Source organism: Odontomachus brunneus, unplaced genomic scaffold (assembly GCF_010583005.1).
Source record: "Odontomachus brunneus isolate Ranch 3 - 2012 unplaced genomic scaffold, Obru_v1 Obru_scaffold_012, whole genome shotgun sequence".
NCBI lineage: Eukaryota > Metazoa > Arthropoda > Insecta > Hymenoptera > Formicidae > Odontomachus > Odontomachus brunneus.
This window is the reverse complement of record NW_022639462.1, coordinates 1,165,199-1,185,287: the sequence shown is the minus strand read 5'-3', so window position 1 is coordinate 1,185,287 and position 20,089 is coordinate 1,165,199. Positions and strand designations below refer to the sequence as shown.

Sequence of the window (20,089 nt, the reverse complement as noted above, 5' to 3'; positions counted from 1 at the left end):
ATACTTTCGCATGCGGCTTATTCACCAGACTTGGCTCCGTCCAATTACTATTTATTTGCATCGATGGGACACGCACTTGCTAAGCAGCGCTTCACTTCTTACGAAAATGTACGAAAATGGCTCGATGACTGGTTTGCTTCAAAAGAGCAACAGTTTTTTTGGCGTGGCATCCACAAATTGTCAGACAGGTGGGGAAAATGTATAGCTAGCGATAGGCAATACTTCGAATAAAATATTTTTTATCATTTTCATACAATAAACGTGTATTTTCTATACAAAAATTCCGGTTTCATATTTACATACCTGGTAAAGCGCGCCTGCACACGCTTCAGATCGAGAATGGAGGCGGTCATTCAAGCAAGCGGGGGATATATTGAGTAAATATGTTTTTTATGGCCTTACAAACAATGTGGTTAAAAAAATTTTGTAAACCTTTTCGTTTTTGCAATAAAAAATATGTTTAGAAAAAATGTATAATTTGTCCGAATTTTGGCGCCGCACTCTGTACATGAAAAATTATATCACTGCAAAATTAACATCTTAAACTAAATACATTTGTTAGTAAAAGCAAAGAAGGATTCCACATATTTAAAGTTTGTAAACATATATTCCCAATAGCTTTTAACTATTGAAAACATGCTTATAACTCATACGTTCCTGAATTTCGAGCGACTCGATGTACAACACTTGAGCGTTCCCGGTCATTCCGAGTTCAACCGTTACAGTAGTACGACGAATATCCGAAGAGTGATTTGTAATTACTGAGTTTGTAATCTTCTGCGAAGATATGACATTTTACGCACTCGTTGCCGCTAAAGGATAACATAATGTAACTATGGAAGTTAATTTTAAATTATCCACCTCGCGAAAGTCGTTTCATAAATTGTCAAGAAGACAACGTAATAGAGCGACTCGTAGGATGCACGCGCGGCGATGAAGTAAGAGGAAGTGTTAAGTGGAGCAAAACGAAAATTGGTCGAAATATAATATGTAATATGTAATATCTATATCTACATTATACTATCTTATCGAATTCACTACTATCTTATTACTATGACTTGTCACTGCATTGCAACGTACTTTTATAAAGTCATCCTCACGATGCACGATAATGGAAAGTTGTAAACTAATCCAAACTGAATCTTAAACATTAAAACAGTGCTCGGAATTATTTAAAAAATTATTTAAAATATATTTATATTTGTATAATATATACAAATATAACAATTCTACAATTTTATATTTTACTCGTATATTTTCTTAGACTTGCAAATTATTCTATTTTGCAACATTTTTTTTAAATTACTTACGATTTATTCAAACTTTTTTTTAAGGATCACTTTTTCGATCACATGCGTAGTAAACATCGGGAACACCGATCTAAAATTCCTAAGCGTTAACTTGTTAAATTTCTCAAGTTCTGTCGTTGAACAAATTTGTCGACGTGTGCTTTTTGAAGACGATGAAATAACTGACGACTGGACGACTCTCTTGTTTAAATCAGTGTTCGGAATTATTTTTATATTCAAGGCGATTTTCAGGAGTTATCCCTACTACTCCCTCTTATCACGTGTGCCATGCAACTGACGGTCGCCACACAACATGTCTTCGCTGACATTGTGAGGCGCATTTACAGGTGTCTACGTAAAGGTGCGTTCAGGGAGAGCGCTGATCAATCCTAACGCGTCACTTAATCCTTCTTGTATATCTAATGAGCGATAAAAATAAAATATCGTGTTAGCGCGCTCCTCGAATGCACTTTAACGGCTGAAAAAAAATTTGTCGAAACAACTCGATGTATAAAAAATATATATTATACAAATATAAATATATTTTAAATAATTTTTTTAAATAATTCCGAGCACTGTTTTAATGTTTCGGTTTTGATTAGTTTACAACTTTTCATTATCGTGTATCGTGAGAATGACTTTATAAAAGTACGTTGCTATGTACGTTGAAATGATAAGAATTCGATAAGATAGTATAATATAGAACCCGGTATACATATTACATTTCGACCAATTTTCGTTTTGCTCCATTTAACGCTTCCTCTTACTTCATCGCCCCACGTACATCCTACGAGTCGCTCGAGATTCAGGAACATATGACTTATAAGCATGTTGTTTGTTTTCAGTAGTGAAAAACTATTGGAAATATGTTTACAAATTTTAAATATGTGGGATTTTAAATATATGGAATCCTTCTTTGTTCTTAACTTTTACTAGCAAATGTAATATGTATGTGTTTTTAACATGATAATTTAACATGATAATTTTGCAGTGACATAATTTTTCATGTATATATTAGTAGTAGAAGTACGATAAAAAATAAGATAAAATCGAATGAGTAACACTTTTTATCGTAATATACTGCACACGTACCTACATATTTTTAGAATTAACATGGCGATATTATTTTTATATTTTTGAAATAGATAGTTTATTAGCAGCGCATTCTCTCTCTCTCTCTCTCTCTCTCTCTGCTTATTAGAGAAAATTATTTCACTGCTGAATGGAATCTCCTTGCAAATTTAGCCATTTATTTTAGAATTATCCAGTATACATTGCAGTTTATGACTTTGCAAAATATTATTAAGACAGTGCCATATATTCAGTGAACATTTAATTAAAAAATGCTGATATAAGATAAGAGACAAAACGTAGAAATAACAAACGTGAGTATTTCAATGAAAGCTTAATTAGCTTTCCACTAGCTCCTTTTTATATTATTTGCTTAAAGGTTTGCTTAAGATAACAAAAAGAAACATGTAAGACTTATCCAGGTTTTCTTCGATTGTGTTCATTTTCACATAATTGTTAACTGTCATGGCCATGTATGTAAGAATTCAAATCTACTACGCAAACCAACCAATTTCGATCAATATTTGCAAGAAAATAAGTTTAGTAATGATCGTAAAAAACAGAATATCTCAAACAGGGGATACTTTCGAACTCTAACTCAGAAATACTAACAAATAAAATTTGAATTTTACTATCGCAAATTACACAGGTCTGCAAAAAAATAGTTTTTCTCAGATCCAAGAAGCAGAGTATGTGATTCCGAAGGTTTTTGACGTGCTGAAACCGAATCTGTTATCCAAATTTTTCCATCACGTCAAAATTCGAAGATGTCCTAACATAAAAGTATTAAAGTGGCTATTTTTTAACGTTTTTAAATATATATAACTCTGAAAGTAAGTTATATTAAAACGCACTTCAAGTTTATTGCTCAAATAGTAAAATTCAAAATCCTTTACGTGTAAATAATTTAAGTTGTATATTTTCAAGCTTGCATGCATCCTTTGATCGGCTATTTTTATCTATCATTTTGAATTTTACTATTTAGACAGTAGACTTGAAGTTAAAAACTGAAAGCTTTTTTATACTAATTTATGTAAAAAATTTAAAAGCATTAGTTTTTTGATGGTTTAATGTTAAGGAATATAAATGATCCTTATAAATGGTGACGTTGATACTGATTCTATCATTTTTACTTATTAAACTATCATCTTTTATAGATTTTTTCATGCAGAATTCGAATTCGTTGCTTAAATTAACATATAATTTATCATTTCAGAGTTACATATATTTAAAAACACCAAAAAATAGCCATTTTAACACTTTTAGATTAGAACATGTCCAAATTATGACGTAATTGAAAAATTTGGATGACATTTCAGCACGTTAGAAACCTTCAAAATCTGAATGTATTCTGCTTCTTGGGTCTGAAATTTGTAGGCCTGTGTTATTAAGAATTTTAATCGCTCCTGTTTTAAATATAACTGCACAACCAATCTTATTCCAAGTTAATTCCTAGTAATGGATCAAGTAAGATAAAGTTAGTAACATAATATCGATGTTACAATGTCAGCTTAATTCTATAATATGTTATGTAACTGTTGTATGTTATGTTACTAATATTTAGTGCTTACTGGATATAATATATTAAAATTATTATTATTATTATTGTAACTGTGCGAACTAATCCATTACTCTAAATTTAGAGAAATATATTGATAAATAAATTTTCCGGTTGCACTATAAACTTACGATCGGTTACACACAGTGGTTAAACAGATACTGAGAGAGAATTCTGCATTGTACATCTACGAAATACATACCTTAACCTTCTAAAGATTTATCTACATATTACATATTACTGGTTTACATAGGTATGTATCTACTCATCTATAAATAAACATGTTCATCTTGTTATTCACTTATATAACGCATATAACGCTCTTGCGTTACGTGCGGGATAGTCTTAGTCGGTGCGATTCAAGGTTTAGCTCAATAAATTAGAAGCAGTGGTGTAGATAGCAATAAGTGAGTAATTATATTCTAATATCGTGGTTATTTACAATTATATACATATGAAGGTACGCCGCTGGCGTGTGGTCGCGTTTTTGCTCCCACTGGAGTCTAAATAGACATCGCGGTGTCAACTGCGAGCGTCTAGACTCGCGTGCGGGACGCGACCTTCGGTCGTTTCGCGATTTTCTATTGCTTGCGTTGTGAGTATGTATACTCAGTGGGATTTAAACTGCTTGTTGATATCGGCTTTTAACCGAGCCGATTTCGGAAGAATTGTTGTCGCGGTGTGTCTCGCTATTCGTATATGCGAGATGCGTTATGCGATGTCGGCACGATCCGGGTAGAGGATGTCGAAGTCGCGTATCCACTTCGGTCGACGGAACGGTCTAGGATCTCTAGGAAGTTGCGAGCTCTGGTCGGTTGAACGCCTCAGAGGAGCTTTCCGACGGATCTCTCTCGATCTCGATCTCGCGTCGGCTTTTATACTAATTTTAGCAAACAGTGAAGCTGTTTGTTGATGTCGCGGATGTTCGGCGTAAACTTTATTCTTCGTGACGATAGCTCTTACGGATCGTCACACGCATTTATGTAACGACTTAATCACTCCCCTTGACCTTGGTCTTCCGCGGGAGCCTCTGTCTCTTTGAAGCAGGGTTCGCGGAAGGGTCCAAGGCCTCGGATTAGGATCTTTTAACGGGGGGGAGGATCCCTCTCCTTCTCCTCACCCGGTGGGTTGGGGGGTTTGGGGGGAGATGTGGTGGAGAATTTACGTCTCCTTCTCCCTTGCCCCCTTTGTCCTTGAAATGTTTTAATCATAGTAAGTAAACGTTAAGATTCTGAAATTTTTATAAGCAGACCTTTTAATTGACCTTTCGCTATCAGCAATGCACAAATGCCCAGCATTAATCAGTAAGTTAATTGTGATAAATATATATGTACAAAAGGTTTTCACGCTGAAAAGGTTTCCGTTAAACAAGAAACTGCTGTTAAAATGATCAATTCAAAATGAGGCCGATCTAATATAGCGAAAGACAGAATGAACATAAGAAAGAATAAACAATTATTTTCTTCTTTTATAATCTTTCAATTTATACGAGTTTTTTTAAAGACGTTAATTGTAAATATGATTTGTAAATAACCAAATTGAAAATGATAGATCTAACATGATAGACTAAAGTATGCAAATATCACAAAAATATATATAGGTATTATTGTTATCAACATAAATTTACAAGAATAAAATATATAACATTTATGCTGAGACAGTAACTTTCTCAAAATTTATTGGAAATAATGATCCAAATATAAACACACGATTTCAATAAAATATGTTAATAAAATGTGATTGTCATAATTTTATTAGTTTTTAAGTAATAAATATAATATAAATAATATAAATCCATTGTTATATATAAATAATTAAATAATATAAATTTATTGTTATATTGTAGGCATTTAACTAAAAAAAGTATTTTTATAATTTTGCATCAATTATTTGTTCATGACATCATCATCGATACTGCAGATTCACTTCGTTCATAACACTTATAGATGACGCGTCATTGACAACCAATAATTGAACTTTTAGCGTGTTCGCTATTACATTTACTGCAGACAATATTCTTATTTATTATATGACTGACAAACGCATACTTATAGTTAAAGAAATCCAAATGAATATAGTTAATTTCTGTGACTACATTCTGTTTCACACACATACATACTTGCTGCTCTTTTTTATTTCCCGGAAATAATGTCTCGAAGTTTATTTTAATCGACGAGAAAGAAAGGACGCAACAATCTTAAATTCGATTTTAGTAAAACGAATTGAATTAGATGCTCATTACGTTCTATTAGATTTATTCCTGAGAGAGGAAGAAAGAACGATGGGAGAGAGGGAGAAGGAACGATGGGAGAGAGGGACAAAGATAAAAATTTTCCGTTACGACAGACATTCAAGTAATATATTTACATATACTTGATATTCGTTCGTGATCTTTACATGACATGTATATTCGCCGCGGTAATTTTCTATTTAAAAAAATTCACCTAAATTTTCATGGAAAAAAAATACCTTGTCACTGTCTCATACCGACAAAGTTGAGAGTCCAAACTACTCGTTTAATTTAAAGAAATTTCTTTTATTTGTCAACCGTAAAAAATATATATTACAACTTGTGTGTGATATATCAGAATTCGTGTACATTCAAGATTATGTCGGCCAGCTGTTGTTAATCATATCGGCTGCCTTCTCGGCCACCATCATGATAGCTGCGATCGGATTCGAGTTTGGCACGATGGGGAAGATCGAAGCGTCGGCGACGCGAATGTTCGATATACCGTGCACTCGAAGTTCCGAGTCCACTACCGCGAGTGGGTCAGTACTGGGTCCCATTTTGCACGTTCCAGATTGGTGATTTTCCGGCCCGGTCTCTGCCCGTATTTGGCACATCCAGAAGGCGTCGGTGCCGAAGTGATAGCTGATAAATGAAAAATACGGAAAAGTTGATCTAAGGCTGATAAGAAATTAATCGCTGAACTTAACTTAATCGAGAACTATCTAATTTTATCGAGAAATCTAATATTTATCTAATTTTTTTACATAGAAACACACATAGGTGTGTTATGTGTTTGTTCAACTCTAGCTACAAATACCGAGTGTAGAAACTTGAAATTATTTATAACCATATCTAACAAACATCGAGACAAACATTCGCAAGTCGAATTTTCGACTCGAAAATATCAAATCCAACGTTTCAGCACTCACTCCTTGCACAACGGACTTCTCAATTGTTCTAAACGAAGGTTCCACTTCTTCATCGTGGGCGTGTCGACAAGCTTCGTGACCTTTTTGATACCTTCGAGCAGGACAGTCAGGTCCTTCTCGTTCGTAAAGTAATCCGGATAGATGAGCGGCGGGTCCATGGGATCGGACGAGCGGAGTTTCATGTCGCCTCGACTCTCCGCGTAGACCACCGTGGGTCTCGCCACGATACTCCTTCTGGTCGGACAGTTGGTGGTTTTGCCATTGAGACACTCATTGGGCAGACCGGTCTTCGGACAGGTGGAGCTGAAGCCGTCGAAGAAGACCTGAATGTCCGGCACGCCGTTAGTCGCGTAGCTGCTCTCGAGGAAGGCGGTGACCTGAGTGATGCCGGTGCTGGCCAACGGGCCCGTCTTTTTTTCCAAGTACTCGTTCACCGCCTCCATCGTTATGGTCTCGTACGGGACGTCGTTGATGCTCATGGGTACCGCCACCGACACATGATTGTGCAGGTTCTTACCGACCGGCAGGTCTTGGTACACTCTGATGCCGAGCCTGGTGAGATCCTTCTCGGGGCCTATGCCGGAGTTCAAGAGGATGTGCGGCGAGCCGATGGCGCCGGCTGTCAAAATCACCTCTTTATCACACTTGATCATCCTCTTACGGCCGTTCTTATCCACCAGCTCCACACCGCGGGCTTTCTTCTCCCACTGGCTGATATGGATCTTGGTTACCTGCGCATTCGTCAGCACCCGCAAGTTCCTGCGACTGTGAGCGGACCTCAAGTATGCCCTCGAGGTCGTGCTGCGCATGCCGTTCTCGATCGTCATCGGCGCGATCATGAAGCCGGTCTGACTGTATTCTTTGAGCACCGAAGTCTTATAGCCAAGTTCACCGGCGGCGTTCAGCAACTCGTCCGCGAACTTCGGCTTGTGCGGGTAATACTGAATGCTCATCGGACCGCGTTCCTTTACGCTTCTGTGCTTATCTGACAGGATCATCGGGTCGATGGGATTCTCCATCCGTTCGAAGTAGTGAATGATCTCGTCGTAGGACCAGCCAGGATTTCCTATTCTCCACCAATGATTGTAGATCTCAGGATGACCTCGGAAGTACATCATCCCGTGAAAACCGCCGGTTCCGGCGATCATCTTGCCTCTCGGCCAAGTGCATACGCCGTCCGTCTCTGGAAAGAGAAATCGCGATATCAATTTGTTGAAACGTTCCATCCTTGAGGCAGGAATCGTAAGCAAAAATAATTTTCACACGATGTCATGATGATTGTAGTTATGATCTTTTCATCTCGAGTGTTAACATCACGATGCGCGCGGTATATTCTGCTGAATATCGATCAATACAGGATATTCTATACCCAAACAGGCGGTAGGATGCGGTGATGTTGGTTCCGTTTTGAAATTCCAGTCGAGAGACGTGTTGACAGCGTTGAACGCGAATCCCGGTATAGCTGTCATCGTGGGCTCTTCCGGGCCGGCCTCGATAAGTAGAACCTTTCGCCATGAATTATCGCTCAGTCTCTTCGCGATTATTGATCCTGCCACACCGGCACCCACGACCACAAAGTCGAACCTAGACACAAACGGTATACACTCAAAGAAATGGTCTTGCAGTCATAGCGAGAATTGTTGAGATACGAGAAATTAGTTAAGATACATAAATGACCAGCAAACACTGCGACGTCGTCTTGCATTTAATTAATATACATGACAGAGACAAAATTCCTATCTGAATTATTTGGGGGATTTAGCAAGAATGTCTCTCTATGGCGCCCGCCTAGATTAAGATTAATCACACTTCTTATAAAAATTGACTGTAGCCGACAGATAAGGCTAGCGACTAGAGACAAACGAATGTATAATCCTCACACCCACCTAAATTTGCTATCAGATATTGCCAGATTGCTGCTGCTGTTAATTCTACGCATCACAGAAAATCTTTTAGCAAATAAAAAATATAACAAAAAAGCGATAAGTTTCAACTGTGACGTTTGGAATTCTATCTGGACCAACAAAATATTTTCTTTAGTGTGACAGAGATAATTCTTATCCGAAAGAAAATGATACCCTATGATTTTATTTCCTCGATTATTTTCTCGATTTCCCACCGTTTATTGACTAAAATGCAAATACCAGAGAATTACATCCCGTATAACAGAACTCTTACCAGCCTTAGGCAATGTTCAATAATACAAAAAAGAAGGAATTTAAAATATGACGAGTCTCTTACCATTCGTTCTCGCTCGGTACTTCATCGCTGCCCATTCGTCGACAGGGATCGGCGATGTCGCATCTGGAAGACATGACATTTTGGATCAGCGTCATGAAAGGAGTTGTTCCCTCGCAGACACGCTCCATATACCGCGTGTCTTCGAACTCGCAGGAGCAACATCCGAGCTCCGCGTAGGCACTGGCTTCTTGAGACGTCTGGAATAACGACAGCTATAAATAGATGCTTCGAATGAAAGCTTTGTTATATGGATTACGGGAAAACTGGCTTGGCTGACATATTTTGGAAAGAGAAACGGAGCTGGTCGACGTTAAATTCTCATGAGTTCGGATTCTTCCATGTCGCAAGACGATGTGGTTTCGTATTTACCTGGTCTGCTTTGAGCGAATTCGCAACGGCGTGTTGCGCCAAGGCTAACAGAAGGACGTACCAACACATGTCTGCAATTTAGAGGCTAATATCATCTGTGGATAAGAAAGGATACGAAAATCATGTTTCTGGTAAAAAAGAAGACTTGATATCGATGAATATACTACGAGAAAGATGATAATGATGAGTAACAAATCGTATCGTGTAATCATGATTTATTAGCATCTCTTACAGATGCTTATTAGATGCTGAACATAAATCAGCGTTTGATCATTATCGTAGATAATGAAACCGTTTATAAAATACAGAGACCTTGTGTCTTGTTCATTAATAAAGGGGTACGTAATCGCTTGAGGATGATTGTGACAGAGTTTCGACACATATCAGTTAAACACTCGGGCGAAAGGAGCGAAACGTCAAATTGTGACTTGTACGAGAATATCATTAAAAACAATGACATACACCGACATTGTAATGAGTACGTTTGGCAATAAAATTAACGATCCCGTACTTATATTGTCAACCCCGTGGCATCGTTTCGAGAGACTTTACCTTGCCATGTGACACAAAATCTTGGAGATAATTTGTAACTTCACGTAATTAATAGCTATCGGCTCTGTTCGACTGATCTGTCTGTTTTCTTTCCTTATGACTTAAACGCGATGTATTAAATGCGACACGTTAAATAATAATATAGATATTTTGACACTACTTATTTACTGAAGAGTGCTTTGGACCGCCCGATGATCTGAAAGAGTGCACTGAGTTTGGTTCCGAGCGTTCCGCGTGAAAGTGCGTTATTGCTTGTCCGTGATAAATTTTTCGCAGCGATCGAAGAGCACGAAGTGTCCGATACGGCACGGCGAATGTATCACACGCGCGCGAAAGGCCCGGCAGAAATTTCTCCGTCCGGAGCAAGTGAAATTTCGTTAAAGTATTCATTGGCAGGTGTAGGTATCGTACAAAAAAAAGGATGATGCTACTCTCCGCGTCACTCGGAACACTACAATCATTCTGAGAGAGAGAGAGAGAGAGAGTGTGTCTAAATTCTTCTAAGATCGTGTTCTCGGAGGTATGCATGATGTCCCTTTCATTCGACAATAAGACCCGCAACGAATATTGGGAGATACCAGAAAAAAAAATGTTATCATTAACGATCGTTGCTCGCACGTGAAAAGAGCTCGTGACATTTTACATGGATTACATATGTATAGAGAATTTCTTCTCTAACCTCAAAGATACCTCAAAGAAATATTTGATATTGATCGTTCTCTTGGAAATTACCTGAAATCCGGATAAAAGTACGACGTTAAATCTAATAATGCCTCATAATTTCTCGGCGGCCGACGGAACATCTGTACGATGGTGTAGAATGCACAGGCACCAATTAATTCGTCCGATCGATTATCAGGAGCACAGGTTACTTTTTAAACGATCAATCGAGATCGCCCGGGATAAGCGATCGGTCGATCTCCATCGGACTGTTCGGCGAAGGGGCAACGTGCTGGATAACCACGGCCACGCACACTAGATGCACTAATCGAGAAGCTCATCGCGTGTGGCCAGGAACGCATTCGTCGACGGAGAAGACACACGTGGTGTGACGTCACCGCTCCGCTCCGAGCAGGATTCACACTGCATGGCTTAACGTCGAGGAAGACGTTTGCCACGAAGTGACCAACTTTTAGGCGAGCGAAGGAGGAACCGTGCGTCCCTAACTGTTACATACGACGATTTGCGGAGCTTCCACGGCGAAAAATGAAAGAAAAGAAAAGTGGGGAAGGAATGACAAGTTGCATAACGCGCGTCGGAGAGTCAAGCCGCGATTTGTCGAAGGGGAGTTAAGGACTTTTTTCCTCGCACAACCCCTCGCTCCGTCGCGGTCAACAACGTAACTCATTGAATTATAGGCCGCTACGGTGAATCGAGGAAACCCGAGCGACCGTTCCCAGCAAAGAAACTAGCGTCGTTTGTTGCGTAAACGAGGGGTTACGGCCGCGAGCCAATTTACAAGGCTCCGAAATGCTAGAGGAGATGTTGAGTTTTCACCGAGAGGCCCGATATATATCATAACCGATACCGTTACGTCACGAGCGCGCGACTAAACGTACTGCAATTCATTGGACGTCCATCACAAATATGCTGAATTGCTGAATCGAATTACGCAGGTATATAGCTCGTGCGACTCTTACAGGTGTGCATATCTATATGTATCTGTAGGTTTGTCCGAGTTGCTTGTACTATTCACACTTTTACACCTAATGCCCGTTGCACACTGGTGCACCCCAGACAACACAAATTTTCCAAAATACGTTCTGAAGACGCTTTTAGGACGGAGGGACGTCATCAGAATATTTTTAGGACGTCCTTTGAAGGTGTGAGCTCTCTGAAAATAGCTAATATCCAGTAAGTTTATTCGCATTAATTGAACTTTTTACACTTTCACACTTAGTGCACATTAAATCTTTAGAGGTTCTGAAAATTACGTCATGTTTTCCGCTCGTGTTACGTTAGTGTAAATGCAATTCTGATACACTTTTCACTCTTGCTCGGGACCAAGTGTAAAAAGTGTATCAGAATTGCATTTAACTCGTAACACCAACGGAAATCGTGACGTCATTTTTAGAACCTCTAAAGAATTACTGTGCACTAAGTGTGAAAGTGTAAAAAGTTCAATCAATGCGAATAAACTTATTGGATATTTTCAGACAGCTCACACTTTCAAAGTATGTCCTAAAAATATTCTGATGACGTCCCTGCGTCCTAAAAGCGTCTTCAGAACGTATTTTGGAAAATTTGTTTGTTGTATTTCAGAATGGTACTACAGGCACACATTACCAAATTAGCTTACAAATCTCCGTATAAATCCTTCGATCCTTCAAGTCCCGTCTCGAGCAGATATCAATAGACATTGGCTTTGTCGATTTAACAACATTTTTTGCAGTTACATTAAGGTAAAAGTATCAATACCCGGACATGCACCTAATCCTGGATATGCGCTTACATGTTTTGTTTTAAAATATAAATATTTAAACTTTTCCAACACACAAAATATATATACAAATATTGAATATATACGTACATCCTATGTTAAAAGTTTAAGTATTCGTACTTAAATATTAAAATAAGAATGTTCCTGATTAGATACGGGAATTGATACTTTTACCTTATATGACTACACGTGGCTGTGTTTCGTAAAATATTGCAGCGAGCTGTGAATTTTTTCCCGCCAATTGAAATATATAGCAATGATAAAATTGAAAAATAGTTTGCACGCTCACTACTCGTAAATTAAGATTAGATAACGAAATGTACGACATTTATCTGTCATATCGTTGCTGGTATTAAGCTGGTGAGTCTTTCTTTATCATGCCGGCAGCCTTGAAAATTTGTTGTTTAAGGTACACTAGTGTGCAACGGGCATTAGGTGTAAAAGTGTGAATAGTACAAGCAACTCGAACAGACCTTGTGTGTGTATGAAAGAGAGAAACCCGCCACAAATAAATCGATAAAAACAGGCAACAACTCAGCTACTGCTCCATACATTTTTACCCGAATACTTCGTATCTCTCAACCCGTATTGTGCAACGTTTGACAGCGAGGCGATTTAAGCGATTTAAGCAAGGTGTTTAGACCAGATACTGGACGGTACCTTTGGTTTGTGTTGTCGCACGTTACTCTGCATATCTTTTTAAATGTCTTACCGAACGTTACAATGCCTCCGGTGTCGGTGTCGCGAGGACCCACTGACTTTAGATTATCGTCATCGTCGGCGTGCGTACAATTTATACCAGTTCATGTTAGAAAATGAACTCTACAGCGATTTACATTTTGAATATATGAAGAGACATCCCCAAACGTGGTGGAAAAAAGAAGCCTCACCTGGAGGACGTTCGCACTTGTGTACACGGATTAAACGTAATTATGTTATGAGCTGCGAACGAGATGGATGGTGTACGTCATTACATCATTGATCAATGATGTATCAACAAGCTTTCAGACAGAAAGATCGATAGGGTACGAGTGAAGTAATGCTTGAGTAAAGAAAACAGAATCGAAATGTTTGATTAATAAGAAAAAGTGCGCAATTAATTCGTATTCACATGAACAGCGGCCGAGCCATTGCGAATTTCTAGAACGAAGGATAAAGATAACGCGTATTGACGTTAAAATGTACTTCGCTTATGTTATTATACCTCGCAGAACATTGAAATTGTGTGTGCTGCTATTAAGACACAAATAAAATATAATAAAACAGATATAATAAAACAGAAAGACACAAATATAATAAAACGTGTAGATTTAAATATAATCCACATTGCGTCCTCTGTTTTACATTTTATGACATTCTGTTGTTTCTCGATAGCGATGACCTCGTCATATAAGTGTAATCTTAGTGTCTCATGGTCGGAGCATTAATTTTTCAATGAAAATTTAAAAAATCTCGCGCGAACTTGCCGCAAGCGCAAACACTAAGACATTCACACAAACAATAATATCTGCTCAAGTTAATTCGAAATTTGCAAACTCACTCGAACGACACGTTCAACGCATATGTGACAATTTATCATGTGCATACGTGATGTGCAATTTATCATAAGCAACGACGCGAGATAATTATTATAAATATTTGGATTAGTTGATTACGATGACGAGTACTGTCAAAAATTCACAACTGGTGCTGTGGACCGTTAACTTTCGAACTGACAACGATCTCATACAAGTGACCCAACAATTGATAAGCTTAGGTGTGTCAGTCAGAAGTGTGCTCTCTTATAAGAATATACACATTTATTTTAGAATGGTACTACAAGCACACATTACAAAATTAGCTCACGAACCTCCGTATAAATCCTCCGATCCTTCAAGTCCCATCTCGAGCAGACATTGATAGACATTGGCTTTGTCGATTTAACAAAATGTTTTGCAGTTACATTAAGGTAAAAGTATCAATACATGCACCTAATCCTAGACATGTGTGTGTGTGTGTGTGTGCTTATATGTTTGGTTTTAAAATATAAATATTTAAACTTTTCCAACGCATATAAAATATATATACAATTATTGAATATATACGTACATTCTGTGTTAAAAGTTTAAGTATTTGTATTTAAATATTAAAATAATAAGAATGTCCTTGATTAGGTACGGGAATTGATACTTTTACTTTATATGACTCTACACGTGGCTGTGTTTCGTAAGATATTGCAGCGAGCTGTGAATTTTTTCCCGCCAATTGAAATATATAGCAATGATAAAATTGAAAGTATAGTTTGCACGCTCACTACTCGTAAATTAAGATTAGATAATGAGATGTACATTTATCTATCATATTGTCGCTGGCATCAAGCCGCTGAGTCTTCCTTTATCATATCAGCAGCCTTCTCTGCGATCATAATCACCGGCGCGTTAGTATTACCAGAGACAATGTGCGGCATTATCGACGCGTCGACTACTCGCAATCTCGCAATACCGTGCACCCTTAATCTAGCATCGACCACGGCCTGATTGTCGCTAATAGGGCCCATTTTGCAAGTGCCTGTCGGATGATAAAACGTCGCTGATAAGTAACGAGCGAAGCAAGCCCGGTACTCGTCTGATGAGCCGTTGTACCGCGAACATCCTGGCATTAGGTTTGGATTAGGTTGCGCGTTTAACTTTCTTAAAGCATGAGTACGACTCATCTTCTCCACGAATTTCATACCCTCCACCTGAAACATCAGTGTAATTTGTTAAATCTCTAATTTCATACACTGAGAGAAAAACATAGTTGGAATAACTATAATTTCGCTATATTTTATAGTTCGTTTTGGCCTCAAACATATATTTATAGTTCATCTAAATATGAAGATATAGTAGAATGAACACAGATTTATAGTCACCATCTTATTACTCTATATATATGGTAAAGCACTTTTTGGGAATATAGTTACATGTACCTATATTTGCCAAATATTCCAATTGTATTGACTATGTAAAATAGTTAATTTCTCTTACCACTCAATATTTGCTGCCTTACTATATTTTTTATTTCAAATAATTATAATTCTTGGTAAAAATTTTACACGGGTTAGTTATACTATGCTTATATTGTAAATATTACAAATATTATAGTAACATTTACTATAAAAATTATATTCCTAACTATAATCTTTTTACTATGCCATTATAGTTCCAAATATCATACATTTTTTTCTCAGTGTATGTGAATTTTTACGCGCAGGGAGGAGTTGTACTTCTAATCGTACCTCATCAATCGTACCTGATCTTTTTAATGTTTGCAGCACGCACAAAATAAGATATAGTCTGAAATTTTTTGTTTATATTTCTCATTGCTCATTTATTTCTTATCTTTATCGTTAGGATAAAAATTCATATTCGATAATAAAGAAATTGATAAGGTTTTTCGGCTATTCCTTCCCCCTTCCCTCTCTCCCCCACATATGTTAACAACACGGAAGCACATATGATGTAGCGTACCAGAACTTGTAGATCGTAAGGATCGTTGAAGTAATTGATAAAGATTTTAGGATTCTCAGCGGGATCGGTCGTCTTGAGCTCGATATGGCCTCTGCTACGTGGTCGAAGAAGAATCGGATAAATCTCAAAGGTGTGATGATTCAGAATATTTTTATACAGCTCCGTAGTGACGTTTAATTCAATGTCCTCGGAACGTGACAAGATGATACCAGACTCGTACGCGTGCGAGGAACCCGAAAAGACCAACTGGATGTCCGGATAGTCTGACGTTTTGTTCGCGTACCTGCGGCATAATTATTCAAATTGACTTTCATGTCGATTTCCTTGCTTAGCTAGACTTCATTTGGTCGCGTGGTCAGGATCAGTGTGAGGATCGATGATTGACTAGTATAGAAGTTGGCTAGATGTTCAAGAGTGTCGCTCACTTGGTGTTAATAAACGCATGCGCCGAGCTTATGCTCGTCGTATAGAGCAGACCGGAATTGTTAACTATCATTTCCTGAAGAGCGCCCAACGTGACAGATTCGAATAGTCGCACGGTGAATTCGCTGGGTTCCGGTGTGTCAGGCGGAGGATCGATCGTGTAGGTTATTCCGGTCCCCACGTGATCTTGAAGATTCTGTCCCACGCCGGGTGCGTGATGTACGACAGGTATCTTCATTTCCTCGAGATAATCTCTCGGCCCAATGCCCGACAGCATCAATAATTTCGGCGATTGTATCGCACCCGCGGAGAGGATGACTTCGCGTTTCGCGTGAACCACGTAGCGTTTAGCGTCCCTCTGAAACTGCACTCCGTGCGCCACCTTTGTTGCGCCGTCTGTAAATGAGAGTAGTGAACTAAACGCTAATGCAGCTGGTCTTATAATAGAGTATTCTTAAATATTCATGACTCGCTTCATCGCCCGTGACTTTCTAGAATACAGAAAGCAGGAAGGACTTTGAACTTTCCGAACCCTTTTTCACGAGGATCTTCTCCACCAACGAGTCCAAACTGACGTGTAGATTCTTTCTCTTCGAGACAGGTCGGAGGAAAGCTTTGGCAGTGCTGCATCGCAAACCGTCCCTCAGGGTGCCGTAAGTATACGTGAAGCCGGTCTGGTTATCTCCGTTTGAATCGTGTATTTTGTACCCCAGCTCTTCGCTAGAATTAACGAGGTGATTGATAATCGGTGGAATATACTTGAAATGTTCCACCGTCAAGTATCCACCCTTTTGGTGATACGGCGAGTCGAAGAGGTCTTTGCTTCTAATGTCTTCGGACACTTTGAAGTACGGTAGAACGCTCTGGTAATCCCATCCGGTATTACCAAGTGCCGCCCAGGAATCGTAATCTCTTCTATTACCGCGGACGTACATCATCGCGTTCAGCACGCTGGAACCACCTAACACCTTGAAGGTCAATCGTTATAATTCGACGTCTATTAGCGTCTGTCGTAATTATGAACAATTATGAACAATTTTAGATAATAAACCATGAACAATTTTTATACAAAAATTGAATTAAAATGTAAAAGAAGGTAAAAAATTAAGTACATCAAAGTACATCCAACAATTACACCAATATTTGAAACAAATCTCTTTTTTACAATTTCTTGCTTAATTGATTTATAACCTTACAGGATCGTCTTTTGCAAAAGTATTGTCGATGTGTTATCGTCACGTACAAAACGTCCCGTTAAAAATAACGTCGTCAATCGTTTATGATTGCTATTGATGAACAAACGTCGTTCGCATATCAAACTGACAATTATCGGTAGATATGTACAGAATAGTGATCCAGAGCTTGGTATGCGTGGTATATTTCGACTGATTTTTGACTCGCCTACACTGTTAAATATCGAAGGGACAAATTTAAACTAATTTCTTGAGTTAAATAATATTTAGTTATTTTTAACTATCATGTGTGTCAAAATTTACTATTTTAACACAAAACATGTGTTTAAAAAAACAACCACATTTAATCAATCCTAATATTTAAAACAAAAACAACCACATCTAATCAATCCTAATATTTAAAACAAAAACAACCACATCTAATCAATCCTAATATTTAAAACAAAAACAACCATATCTAATCAATCCTAATATTTAAAACAATATTAAGTCATTTTTTACTAAAACAAAGATTACATTAACGTGCACATAATAAAAAATAAACTAAATTTTAGTCAAATTTAATACATTTTTTAAGTTAAATTATTTAACTCCATTACATTAGTTAAATTAACGACATACTTAGTAGGAGCAGACTTATAGGAATGGTTAAAAATAACTCAAATTGAGTATAATTTGACACTACAGATTTAACAGTGTAGCGCTGTTCCCCTTAATTATAGCTTTCCACAACTAGAAACGTATGTTCACAAGTCATGAATTCTCTTCAGTCTCGCAGGTTACGCGTAGGGTGATGAGGTAAGGAGAACAGTGCTAAGCAGAGCGAGTCGAAAATCAATCGAAGTGTGCAACGCGAGCTCTGCAATCATATTCTTGACGCGTATTCGAACGCTAAGTACGTCCTTTTTACTCCAAGTTCAGTTTCTTTCATGTGAGTGTCTGGTATAAGATTGTCTAGCTTGAGAATCAGAAAGCTGTACTTCTGAATTCGAATACGCGTCAAGAATACGGTCCCTGGTGTAGACGAAACTAGATCCTCGCGGGACGTGTGTTTTTCGCAAAGTACCTTGCCTTGTGGTATCCTACACTGGTGATTCTTCATCGCCAAGCAGTGAGTGGACGACGGTTCCGTTTTGTACTCCCAATTCATGAATGAACGCTGTATGAGCGGATAAGTCAAGGGCACGTCGGATATAACCACTTCGTCAGGGCCGGCTTCCAGTAGGAGCACGGTACGACTCTTGTTCTCCGACAGCCGATTAGCCAACACAGATCCGGCCGATCCTCCGCCGATTATCACGTAATCGTATTCGTACAGCAAGTCCTGCGCCGGCACAGATTGTACGCGATTCTGCTCGTCGACGATGTCCGGGCGTAGGTGGACGATGAGGTACCATAACACCGTGATAAAAAACCGTCCCGTTTGGAACGAGGATAACATATCTTCTACACTTAGACGAGCCATGTCTCTAGATCCCAGAGTTCGCCGTACAATTAAGCACATATGCTCTGTCACGAATTATAGACCCTTATCTTCCATTGTCAAGTAATTTAGGCTTGCGTTTATCTTTCTTTAAATTAAACTTGCATTTAGTTTTGAATAGCCCTTGACACATCTATTTCTCGGACTTTCTGCCTACAAGCTTGGTCATTCCGATAGGCAGATTTATTCTGACCTTAAACTTGTTACTTTTATATGGATAAACATAATCGATGAACGAACGAGGCTGTATATGCGGAAAACACGATCGCGATGTGGACGATCATATAGTATATGTGCTGCAATGTGCAATGCGCGTAAAAAATTGGTATTGGCGAAACAATCCGTTTCTCGGGCACTACGCGTTTTAATATCCGTTCAAAGAGATCTTTCAACCATTCGGCGTTTATCTATAAATTTATTATTTGCATGCGTAAAAGAATAGTTTGTTATCTTATCGGACTGTCCTATTTTTACCATTATATTTAATTAAAGATAACCTTGATAGATTAGATAACCTTGTTAACTTATATTATTCATATCTTTCGTTTTTTCTACTTACGTAACTCCTGTATAATTGTACAAGTAATTCAGACTCGCTCTTATCTTTCTTTAAATTAAACTTGCATTTAGTTTTGAGTAGCCCTTGACATATTTCTCTGATTTTCTCTCTACAAGCTTGGTCATTATAGGCAAATTTATTCTGATCTTAAATTGATATATTAAAATTATAGAAGATTAATGCATTAGAAAGTCAACCTGATCTAATATTACAGATATGCTCGTGAGCGCAACTGTCACGCTCGCGCTTGCGAGATCCGTA

The 20,089-nt window shown here is 38.2% G+C and overlaps 4 protein-coding genes across 9 annotated transcripts in view; 1 reads left to right on the top strand and 3 right to left on the bottom strand.

The window, feature by feature from the left end:
• The window catches only part of LOC116840837 (glucose dehydrogenase [FAD, quinone]-like), a 9,211-nt gene extending 5,101 nt beyond the window's left edge, over positions 1-4,110 (bottom strand). Inside the window, exons 1-2 of one of the 4 annotated variants that reach the window (XM_032808091.1) lie at positions 1,311-1,572; positions 1,081-1,142 (exon numbers count right to left, since the gene is read on the bottom strand). The gene's annotated coding sequence lies outside the window, so the exon portion shown is untranslated. Of the gene's footprint in view, positions 1-1,080; positions 1,143-1,310; positions 1,573-3,931; positions 3,951-4,049 lie in introns of those variants that run through there. The other 3 variants (XM_032808092.1, XM_032808094.1, XM_032808090.1) reach the window with 3 other exon arrangements.
• The window catches only part of LOC116840845 (flotillin-2), a 126,494-nt gene that overhangs the window by 82,864 nt on the left and 23,541 nt on the right, over positions 1-20,089 (top strand). The window contains exon 1 of one of the 2 annotated variants that reach the window (XM_032808112.1): positions 198-829. The exons of the other annotated variant lie outside the window; for it this stretch is intronic. The gene's annotated coding sequence lies outside the window, so the exon portion shown is untranslated. Of the gene's footprint in view, positions 1-197; positions 830-20,089 lie in introns of those variants that run through there. 2 annotated transcript variants of the gene reach the window in all.
• On the bottom strand, positions 6,434-13,562 carry LOC116840835 (glucose dehydrogenase [FAD, quinone]-like). 2 transcript variants are annotated; one of them, XM_032808087.1, is made up of 6 exons: positions 13,395-13,562; positions 9,691-9,785; positions 9,322-9,518; positions 8,450-8,664; positions 7,081-8,263; positions 6,434-6,793 (listed from the first exon to the last, which is right to left on the bottom strand). In XM_032808087.1, the coding sequence occupies exons 2-6, from the start codon at positions 9,757-9,759 to the stop codon at positions 6,526-6,528; spliced, it is 1,932 nt and encodes a 643-aa protein (XP_032663978.1). In that variant the 5' UTR covers positions 9,760-9,785; positions 13,395-13,562; the 3' UTR covers positions 6,434-6,525. The 2 variants fall into 2 exon arrangements, with proteins under 2 accessions (XP_032663978.1, XP_032663979.1); XM_032808088.1 differs by lacking the exon at positions 13,395-13,562 and adding an exon at positions 10,975-11,248.
• Positions 14,730-19,644, bottom strand: LOC116840838 (glucose dehydrogenase [FAD, quinone]-like). The gene is made up of 5 exons (XM_032808095.1): positions 18,853-19,644; positions 17,126-17,561; positions 16,596-16,989; positions 16,171-16,453; positions 14,730-15,401 (listed from the first exon to the last, which is right to left on the bottom strand). The coding sequence occupies exons 1-5, from the start codon at positions 19,288-19,290 to the stop codon at positions 15,036-15,038; spliced, it is 1,917 nt and encodes a 638-aa protein (XP_032663986.1). The 5' UTR covers positions 19,291-19,644; the 3' UTR covers positions 14,730-15,035.